This window comes from Lutra lutra, chromosome 4 (genome assembly GCF_902655055.1).
Source record: "Lutra lutra chromosome 4, mLutLut1.2, whole genome shotgun sequence".
NCBI lineage: Eukaryota > Metazoa > Chordata > Mammalia > Carnivora > Mustelidae > Lutra > Lutra lutra.
The window spans coordinates 164,496,531-164,507,229 of record NC_062281.1 but is presented as its reverse complement, the minus strand read 5'-3'; the positions used below and the strand labels follow the sequence as shown (position 1 = coordinate 164,507,229).

The 10,699-nt window shown below is 42.6% G+C and overlaps 1 protein-coding gene across 3 annotated transcripts; it reads left to right on the top strand.

Annotated features, from left to right (window-relative positions):
• Positions 1-129: 129 nt before the first annotated feature.
• On the top strand, positions 130-7,966 carry C4H1orf50 (chromosome 4 C1orf50 homolog). Of its 3 annotated transcripts, none has more exons than XM_047724510.1 (5): positions 130-280; positions 409-524; positions 5,389-5,475; positions 5,993-6,124; positions 7,446-7,966. In XM_047724510.1, the coding sequence occupies exons 1-5, from the start codon at positions 211-213 to the stop codon at positions 7,641-7,643; spliced, it is 603 nt and encodes a 200-aa protein (XP_047580466.1). In that variant the 5' UTR covers positions 130-210; the 3' UTR covers positions 7,644-7,966. The 3 variants fall into 3 exon arrangements, with proteins under 3 accessions (XP_047580466.1, XP_047580464.1, XP_047580465.1); XM_047724508.1 differs by having other exon boundaries at positions 130-289; positions 400-524; XM_047724509.1 differs by having other exon boundaries at positions 138-289.
• The last annotated feature ends 2,733 nt before the right edge of the window (positions 7,967-10,699 follow it).

Below are 10,699 nucleotides of genomic sequence, written 5' to 3'. Positions count from 1 at the left end.
TGCACCACCTTTTCGGCTTTCCACAAGCCTGGACCCCGCCCCTCAGCGGAGCTCTGGGCCTTGGCCGGGGCCCCGCCCCCAGGCTCAGGCGGTGCTCCTCGGCGGTGATGTCCAATGGCCGGTGAACACGGAAGCTCCGCCCACGGGCCTTTATGCGCATGCTCTTCCGTCTCCTGGCGAGAGGGTGGTAGGGAGCTTTCAGGTGTTGTCATGGAGGACGCCAAGAGGCTGGGGCAGGCGGAGGAGGTCCCCGAAAACCAAAGAGTTCAGCCGGCGACAGGTCGGGGAGGTAGGCAGGGCGGGAGTTCGGCCGGGGAAAGAAGCCCTCACGGAGCAGCTAGTTTCCCGGGTTGCGCGGGAGGCCGAGGGCGAACGCTCACGGGCTGTGTTCCTGGGTATGTGTCGCAGGAGCCCTGGTGGAGCGCACCGCGACCCCTGGCGGCCTGGCCCTGGTGAGCCCCTACCACACCCACCGGGTCGGGGACCCCTTAGACCTCGTGGCGCTCGCAGAGCAGGTGCAGAAGGTGAGGAAGTGCGGCTGGGGAAGTATATTACCGTCTTGGTTCACGTTTGGCCCTGCGTCTTAGGACTGGGACCTCAACAGCCACCTAGTGTGGGGTAGCATTTGTTTTGTCTGCATTTTACAACACGGGAAAACCGATTGCCCTTGACTCGAACTCTGAACTTCTGAGACCAAAGGCTCCTTCAGCTGCAACAGGAGTGCCCGTATTCTTTGGTGGGAAGTTTTGCACGCATTTCCAATATTCAGTATTTCATTTGGGCCCTAGGACAGCCCTGGAAGGTAAGAAGTACATAGGTTCTTCCCATTTTACGGGTGAAGAGAAGTTTCCGTGGAAATTTCGGGATCGCTCTAACGCAGATTCTGCAGTCCACTTACTGTAAACTGCCTCCCATAAAATCTTTATCTGTGACCTGAATGCTTTTAGAAAGTAACATCTTCTGGAAGGACAAGGACTCTTAAAAGTTTTGTCCTGTGCTGTCATTCACTCACTGGATACAACATTCCCAAGCCCAGTGCTTAGACATTCATTGCCAAAAGTAAAAAAAAAAAAAAAAAAAAAAAAAAAAGAGGAAATGTGAAATAACAGAAAAAGCATTGGAAGTTTGGACACATGGGTGTTAATCCCACTTTAGAGGGTTTTTTTTTGTTGTTTTATTTGTTAAGTAGGCTCCACACCCAGTGTGGATTCCCATGCAACTTGAACTCACCGAGTTGAGATCAAGACCTGAGCTGACATCAGGAATCTTTCTTGTAACCAGCTGAGCCACCCAGGCGCTCTCCCGCCTTTTGGTATTAACTTGCATGTGACTTGAAGCAAATTACTTTTCTCGGGCTTCACCTTCTTTTTAAAGATTTATTTATCAGAGAGGGAGAGAATCTTCAAGCCGACTCCCCACTGAGCGCATTGTGGGTCCCGGGACCCTGAGATCATGACGTGAGCCAAAATCAAGCATCTCATGCAAACCTACTGAGCCACCCAGGCACCCCTTGACTTCAGTTTCTTTATCTGTAAAATGCAGGGTTTCAACTAGGAGAGCTTCTACAGCCAAAGCTGTGAAAAAGCAAATTCCATGTAATTTTTGTCAAGACTTTTAGTTGTACAACCCTCTTTAGAATGTAGATATATAGGCCTGCTGCTTTAATGCTTCTGATATCCCTTCATCCTTGTATGCACTCTTGCATTGGCCTTGGTTATATTCAGAGGTCTTTATTTTGCTTAAAAATATATAATTACTAATGTGCTCAAATTCCCTCACATATTCATCTCTGTATTTCAGGGATTTTTTTTTGTCTTTTAAGTTGATTGATTGATTGATTGATTTTAGAGAGGCAGAGCTCTCGAGAGAGCACACCTACACAAGTGGGAAGGGCAGAGGGAGAAGGAGAGAGAGACTCTCAAGCAGACTCCATCCATGCTGAGTCTGGAGCCCAGTGCAGAGCTCGATCTCATGACCCTGAGATCACAACATCAGCTGAAACCAAGTCACCCCGGCCCTCCCTGGGCGTTTTGTTTTGTTTTTAATTAAGACATATTCAAATGCTTAGGAAGGTGCCTTTGATTCAAACTTCTCTTATCTATAGAAGTTGGGGAGCAAAGTATAACTTTTATGGATTAGGAGAATTTCATGTGTCTGTTTAATTAGATCACTTATTGGGAGGGAGGCAACCAGGCCCAAAGCTTAGGCAAACATTTTCATAAGTTACCGAGTGACCATCGTGTTTATTAGAGTAGCCCGAAACAGAGACGGAACACTGTTTTTGCCCTACAGCATATAATCTACAGATTATACAGAGGCTGCATTATTCTGCTGCCTGTTTTTTTCCAATATTGATATTGAGCCTCTGAATTAAAAACACTAGAGACAAACAGGTTGAATCAAGCATATTTACTGTCTGTGTCTTGAAATGTACTTTCTAGCAGGACTGACAGCTGATAACGCCATTTTGGTATTAATGTGTGTTCAGAAAACACACGGGCCGGTATTAAGGCATGAAATTTGGAATCAGACTGATCTGATTCAGATTCAAATCTTCAACTGCCATTTATTAGCTGTGAACTCTTGGGCAGGTTGCTTCACCTCTCTGAGTATAATTCCTAAAATGAGACTGAAATAATCTCCATCTTCATAAGATGTTAAAAAAAACTAAATGAGATAATTTTTTTGAAGAGCCTCACAATGATTGGGACCAGAGTTCGTGTTTAGTAATTATCAGTACTTTTCTCTTCATTTCTGTTTGAATTAGGCTCTTTTGTTTATAAGGAAGAGATTTGCTGCTAACCCCCTTAAGAAAAAGACTAATAATGAGGCCACTCCACTCCTAACCTAAAACTGTCTTAGCTCTAGAAACCACCTACTTTCTCATCTTGACCATAAGGTGCCTCATTCTCCTTGGAACAAAATGCAGCACTTTCACCATGGGCCTTAAGGCCTTGTGTGATCTGGTCCCTGCCCCCCCCCTTTTAAAAGATTTTATTTATTTGACACAGAGAGAGAGATCACAAGCAGGCAGAGAGGCAGGCAGAGAGAGAGAGAGGAGGAAGCAGGCTTCCCGCTGAGCAGAGAGCCCAATCCCAGGACCTTGAGATCATGACCTGAGCCAAAGGCAGAGGCTTTAACCCACTGAGCCACCCAGGCGCCCCCCCTGCCCCACCCCCCTTTGACAACCCCCTCACTAACTACTCTAAAGACACATCTTCAGTTTTTGCCTGGCTGGCCTTTTCCTTTTGTTCATACCTAAGTCACATGTCACATCCTTGGTGAGGCCTTGTCTGTAGAATGGCTCTACCCCACCCCATCCAAATGAAGTATTATTAAATTGAATTTCCCTCTAGGCTACACATATATTCCAATCCCTACAGTCGTCTTCACTCCCTATTACTAAACCAGTTACTTCACTCATTACCTTTGATCTCCTTCTACCACATAATTAGAGTTATTTCCTTCATAATAGTGCATCATTATTCTGAGTCCATATAATATTAGCTCTAATTGTCTTTCTTGTTGGTGTCTGTATTACTCACCAGAGCTGTGGTGTTCATTATGTAGCTTCTACCCACATATGGTTGTTGAGTACTTGGAATGTGTGGTTAGTGCAGTTGAGAAACTGAATTTTAAATTTTATGTAATTTTAACTAATTTGCATTTTAAAATCTGATAATTGATTCAGTTATTGGACACTCTTAAGTATATTTGGAACAGTGCTCGCTTCGGCAGCACATATACTAAAAAAAAAAAAGTATATTTGGAACAAGCTGAGTATGTGAATTGACTCTTTTAACTATAATTTTATACAGATTGAGGATTTCTCATCAAAATTTGGCATCCCAGTTGATAGTATGGGGGTATAAAAAACACACTTAGTATGAATAATAAAATATCTCATTAAAATTGTTTTATACTGATTAAATGTTGGAATGATAAAGTTGTTTGATATATTGGGTTAAGTATATTATTAGAAATAATTTTACTTATCTTTACTTTTAACACAACTGCTAGAAAATTAAAAATTACATATGTTACTTGATTCATATTCTAAAGGCTAGTGTTTTAGGCTATAATCTTGTCAGAGGTGGGCCCTCTTTCTCTGACTTGCCAGTGTACTCAGGGGCTGGCATGGTGTCTGACACACAGTGGTTGCTCAATCTGTATTTGTGGAACAGATAAGTGATTGACCCTGTTTATTAAGTTGTTTGTGTTTTCGCATGATAAGTCAGGTACTGCCTTATAACTGACTTTTACTTTGAGCGTCCTTAACTAACCAGCAAATTCTCTTGATAGTTTTTAGTTCTAGTTCACCCTCCTAATTTCTTCTTAACTTTAACTTAATTGTATACCACTGGACATTAATCAGCTTTTTTTTTTTTTTAAAGATTTTATTTATTTATTTGACTGACAGAGATCACAGGTAGGCAGAGAGAGGGAAGTAGGCTCCCTGCTGAGCAGAGAGCCCAATGCAGGGCTTGATCTCAGGACCCTGAGATCATGACCTGAGCCGAAGTCAGAGGCTTTAACCCACTGAGCCACCCAGGTGCCCCTAATCGGCTTTTTTGAAAGTAAACTGGAATTCTGACAGATTTCTGATGTCTGAGTGATGACCCTTCCCAGTACATAAATTGGTCACACCTGTCTCTCTGGCTTTGAAAATTATTTAAGCAATTTCAGTTGCCTTCAGTTGCATTTCCTAGCACATGACAGGCAGTCTCCTGTGTACATAACTTTGTTTCAGGTGTACATACTAGTGCTGTCTTTAAAAATACATTTGAAATAACCATTAGGAATACAAATATAAGTTAAAATATAGCTAGGTTTGATGTAAATAATTTAGCTGAGGTAATGTCAGATTAATAGGTAGTTTCTGTATATAAATTACTATATAAGAGGTGATAAGAGCCCTATCACAAGTAACTTTGGATTTTTATTGTAAGACCTGTCCCTGCTTTCAGAAACACTTAAGCATGAGAAAATAGAGGGAGGCCTGAGGAATGAGTGGGTTTAATCAGGCAAAGAGTAAGGATGAGAACATGTTACATGTATTCAGTGTATGTGGTAGCACATGGGAGTAGGACATGGAGGAGGACTGAAGTGCAGTGGTGACTAGAATACAGAGTGAAGAAGGGAGAAAGCTATGGGACATAGAAGAGAAGGAGGACCTTTCTGTGGTGTGGGGCCATGTCAGGGGAGACTTCTCATAAGCAGTGCTGACGAAAGAGAGGAGTGGGCGCTCCTGGGGTTATGGGGAGGACAGGAAGAATATTAGGCGTAAGCGAAGATGTTGAGGTGACTCCTCACTCTGGGCTCTAAATAAGAACATTGTAGAAGTCTTATCCTTTTTCCACCCACCCTTTGCTTTTGTCTCACTTTTAGGCTGATGAATTCATCCGAGCAAATGCCACCAACAAACTGACCGTCATAGCTGAACAAATCCAACATTTACAAGAACAAGCCAGGAAGGTAAGTAACGGCTTTTAGGCAGGCATTCATTTTCTTCATTTAATTCACAGGATTGACTGATCTCACTTATAATCATTTAACTTATTTAAGTCTTCAGTACCTTCTAGAAATAGAGAAGTGTTGAGTGAACTAGAACAGGCTCAAGAGGTTATGTACAAGATAAGCTTTTTCACTGGGAGACAGTTTCAGTGAGGCGAAGCATTTTGAGGGGGAAGATAGGTTCTCAGTTATAAAAGAAATGTACTTACCACAGAAACACAGTTAAGAAATTGAAAAGCCATTCACAGCCAGTTGTGTTCGACATTTTGAAATATAATTCTTTTAAAGGCATTTTTACAGTTTAGTAGCAGTCTTAACTTTTGTGTCTTCAGAACCATCTGAATTCTAGTAGTGACTATTGCTATGGGGGAGCAATTCCTAAGCATTGAGGAATTTCCAGATTTTGACTGGGGTAATCACCCAGTGTGAGTGCCTGTTACATCTAATACTTAACTTTTTACATCTCTGCGGTTCTTAGATACTGGAAGACGCTCACAGAGACGCTGACTTACACCACGTAGCTTGTAATATAGTAAAAAAACCTGGCAACATTTACTACCTTTATAAACGGGACAGTGGTCAGCAGTATTTTTCTATTATTTCTCCAAAGGTAAGAACATTTATTTTTTTACTGGTAGAAATGGCTGTCGTTAGCTTTTATCACAATATTAATATGTCATTATGAGAAACTTGTCACTGTTGAAACATCAACAAGTACCCAGTGACATTTTTATATTTCAAAGATTTTTTTTAGATAGTAAGACAATATTTAAGACAATTAATAAAATAAGTTGGGTTTGAATACTATTGAATTTTTTACTGAAGAATCCAGCTGTTATTTTTTTCAAATGAATATGATACATCAAATTGAGGGCAGAGGATGTTTCTTTTCTTACTGTCTGTGAAAAAAAATTACCCCCCTTCTTGTTTTTTGGTTTTTTTTGTTTGTTTTTTTTACAGTGAATATTTTGAAACAAATAATAATAACATTCTTTTAAATTTCGATGAAATAAAGTACATTTTTACTTGACTATATATATTCTCAACTTTGGAAAATATCAGGCAGTGTTTCTGTTTGTAAAAAAATAACAGCTTCGGGCGCCTGGGTGGCTCAGTGGGTTAAGCCGCTGCCTTCGGCTCAGGTCATGATCTCGGAGTCCTGGGATCGAGTCCCGCATCGGGCTCTCTGCTCGGCAGGGAGCCTGCTTCCTCCTGTCTCTCTGCCTGCCTCTCTGCCTGCTTGTGATCTCTCTCTGTCAAATAAATAAATAAAAATCTTTAAAAAAATTTAAAAAAAATAACAGCTTCATCTTGCTAACTGGTGATGTTTCTGTTTGGGAAAAAAAAAAGCTTCATCTTGCTAACTGATGATTGGAATATACTGAGAATTATCCAAAAGGATCATGTGCATATGGGTCTACATATTTATAAAATAATCTCAAAACTTTTCAATTGTGATATTGAAAGTTATATAAAAATCTCAGGTTTTCCTGCCATGTTTATAACTGGATGGCATATACTTTTGAAACAAAATATATCCAGGCTAACCAATAATGACCATTAATTTCCTAATAAGCAGAAATAAAATTAATTATTCAAGGGTTTAAAAAAAAAGTTTATTTTTGCATAAAAATCTACTCTGGTCTTTGAGGAAAATGTAGGCATAGGGTTAATAAATGTTTTCTAGAAAATTCGAGGTGTTGTGAGCCCAGGCATGACTCTTAGAAAAAATATACATGAAAAATACACTTAAGTTATTTTACAGTCATTATCTCTGTTAAGAGAGGTATCTGATGTGTGATGCAATGAGGATGATTCTGACTGGTCTGAAGGGAAAAACCAAAAAAGAAATTCGTGGCATAAAATGAGGAAACGAACCTAATTTCTTTACCTCCTACCCTGATGAGAACTGACTCCTTTGCCTTCTCTAGGAATGGGGGACGGGTTGTCCACATGACTTCCTTGGTGCCTACAAGCTACAGCATGACTTGTCCTGGACTCCGTATGAGGACATTGAGAAACACGACGCCAAAATCAACACAGTGAACAAGTTGCTAAGCCAGTCAGCAGCTCTGCCTCGAAGCACTGAACCCACCTTCCAGGGACTGACTGAGAGTGGACACTCATAAACAGCTCTCACGGCAAGGTGCTGTCACCTCCTTGTTGCCGCTCTCCGCCTTGATGGGAGGTAGCATGCGAATTAAGGTGTTGTGGGTGAATCATGAACTTGTTGAGTAGAGACCCTTTGTGGGGCGCCTGGGGGGCTCAGTTGGTTAAGCATTTAAGTGTCTGCCTTTGGCTCAGGTCATGATCCTGGGGTCCTGGGATCGAGCAGGGAGTCTGCTTCTCCCTCTGCCTCTCCCCCATTTCACGTGTGCACTCAGTCGGTCTTGTGCACGTGCTCTCTCTCTCACCTCTCCTCTCTCAAATAAAATTAAAAAAAGAAAAGAGACCCTGTGTGAATATAAATGCTATCATTATTACTTTTAGTTAGGATGGTAATGAATCCTGTCAGTCTCTCTGGATCCTCTCTAGGTCACAGGTACCCAGCAAGTCACTTTCAGAGTATTGGCCAATGTACTTTCCTTTTCCTTTATCTCCAGCTGTTCTCCCACAAGTCAGAGTATTAGAAAAAGAAGAGTTACTTTTTCTCACATAAAGTTGGTGAGACATTTTCCAGAGAAGACTGTTTTTTTTGTCTTTTTGTACCTGAAAGTGTTTGAGTTTGGGTTGAGGTTGAACACAGGGGGAAAAAAGAGGCAAACCATGAGAGAGACTCTTAACTGTAAAGAACAAACTGAGCTAAATAAAATCTTAAAAAAAAAAGGTATGGGCGAACCTGGGTGTTCAGTTGGTTAAGCAGCTGCCTTCGGCTCGGGTCATAAACCCAGGGTCCTGGGATCAAACCCTGCATGGGGCTCTCTGCTCAACAGGGGGCCTCCTTCGCCCTCCCCTCTGCCCTCTGCTCTGCCTACAGAGAGATAGAGATATCTCTCTGTCAAAGAAATAAATAAAATCTTAAAAAAAAAAAACTAAGGGTTGTTGGAGGGAGGTGGGAGGGACGGGCTAGATGGGTGTTGGGGATTGAGCAGTGCATCTGTTGTGATGAGTACTGGGTGTTGTACGTAAGTATTTAGTACTTACGTATTTACGAATTTAGTGATAAATCACTAAATTCTACTATTGAAACCAATATTGCATATATGTTAACTAACTAGAATTTAATAAGAAACTTGAAAATTTAAAAAAAAAAAAGTTTGGGTCAAGGCTAGTTAGCCGTTAGTGCAGCTCTGGCACAGGATGGGGCTAGAACCTGACAGGGTCACCCAGGTAATACTCCGTCACTCATTTCACAGGGGAATGCTTTGACAAGTCAGCTGTAAAAGCCTCTGTTGGGTATGGCCTTGGGGACACATGTGCGCACACACACACACATATTAGTGGTACAATAGTTGATTCTGACTGCAGAAGGTTCCCGAGGTTTTCACAAGCTCCTGACCTGCATGCTAATGACACATTTTGAGCTGGTGCTTATTAGTCGTCTGTTGCTGCACACATGACCAAAAACATGGTGGTTCAAACCAGCACATGTTTATGATCTCGTAGTTTCTTTGGGTCAGGAGTTGAGGCACACTTCCCTGGGCCCTCTGCTTCAGGGTTTTCACAGACCGCAATCCCATGGTTGGCCAGAGCTGGGTTCTCATCTGAAGGCTGGAGAAGGGTCTGTCTCCCAGCTCACTTAGGCTGTTGGCAGAATTTCAGTTCCTCAAGGGTGTTGGACTGAGTCTGTTGACTCTTATTAACCCCAAACTGACTTCAGTTCCTTGGCACATGGGTCTCCCTGACATGGCAACTTGATGAAAACCAGCAAGGACGAGTCTGCCAGCAGGACGGAAGTGCCAGTATTGTGTAGTCTTCTTCACGGGAGTGACAGCTCATCCTTTGGCTGTGTTCTGTCTGTTAGAAGCAAGTCAGAGGCAGGCCCACGCTCGAAGGAAGGAATTACACAAGGGCAGGAATGCCAGAAGGCAGAAATCATTGGAATCCCTGCCACAGTGCTCAGTTGAGAGGGAGAGAAGAAGGTCCTGGGAAAAAGAGGCAGTATTAGCAAGTGGCTAAGCATGGTAGTGTTCAAGTCACAGATCTGGACCTGGACTCCGCTCTGACAAAATCACTTCCCCAGCTGGCATCCCCGCTTCCTCATGGATCCATTCTCCAATCCATTCTGCACAACAGCCATCAGCTTGAACTTTTTAAAATACAAATCCTCCTCACTCAACATTTCATAACCACTGGAGCCAAAAAAAAAAAAAAAAAAAGTCCTGGCGTTCAGTAAGGTGCGCTTCCCGCACTGACCACCAGGTAGTGCCATTGCTCTTTGCTCTTCCGCCAATTACCAAGCTTCGGGAAAGTCCATGGCAAGGGAGCATCTCAGAGTGAGAAACTAGCACCCACTGGCTATAGACAGTGACCATTTTCCATTCACCCAGCCATCTACCCATTCAACCATTTTATTTTTATTTTTTAAGATTTTATGTATTTATTTGACAGCACAGAGGGAGAAGGAGAAGCCCGACTCCCCACTGAACAGAGAGCCCAGTATGGGGCTCAGTCCCAGGACCTGGGACCATGACCTGAGCCAAAGCAGACTCCCAACCAACTGAGCCACCCAGGCACCAAAACCCGCCTCCACCCCATCCCATTCAACCATTTTATAAGTATTAAGTGCCTTCTAGGATCCAGGTTTTGGAGAATAACACAGCTGAGTAAAACAGGCACCTGTGTCCAAGGAGCTCTCAGCCTAGTGGGGGAGAAACCGAGTCAACAATTACAATATGGAATAAAAAGGGCTAGGACAGTGGTTTGCATGCACCTCAGAGTACCTAACCCAGCTTGGAGAATCTGGGAAGACTTCTTGGAAGAACAGACGCCCACATAGGTGTTGAAGAACAAACAAGCCTGAGTGGCTCAGTGGGTTAAAGCCTCTGCCTTCGGCTCAGGTCATTGTCCCAGGGTGCTGGGATCGAGCCGCACAGCACATCGGGCTCTCTGCTCAGCAGGGAGCCTGCTTCTTCCTCTCTCTCTGCCTGCCTTTCTGCCTACTTGTGATCTCTGTCTGTCAAATAAATAAAAAATCTTAAAAAAAAAAAAAAAAAAGGAAGAAAGAAAAACAAGAGTTAGAGCT

Bases quoted from the DNA above. Each gene is read 5' to 3' on its own strand.
- C4H1orf50 (XM_047724508.1), top strand. From the start codon at position 211: ATGGAGGACGCCAAGAGGCTGGGGCAGGCGGAGGAGGTCCCCGAAAAC. The intron at 525-5,388 runs GTGAGGAAGTGC...TCTCACTTTTAG, and splicing joins TCGCAGAGCAGGTGCAGAAG to GCTGATGAATTCATCCGAGC. The intron at 6,125-7,445 runs GTAAGAACATTT...TGCCTTCTCTAG, and splicing joins TTTCTATTATTTCTCCAAAG to GAATGGGGGACGGGTTGTCC.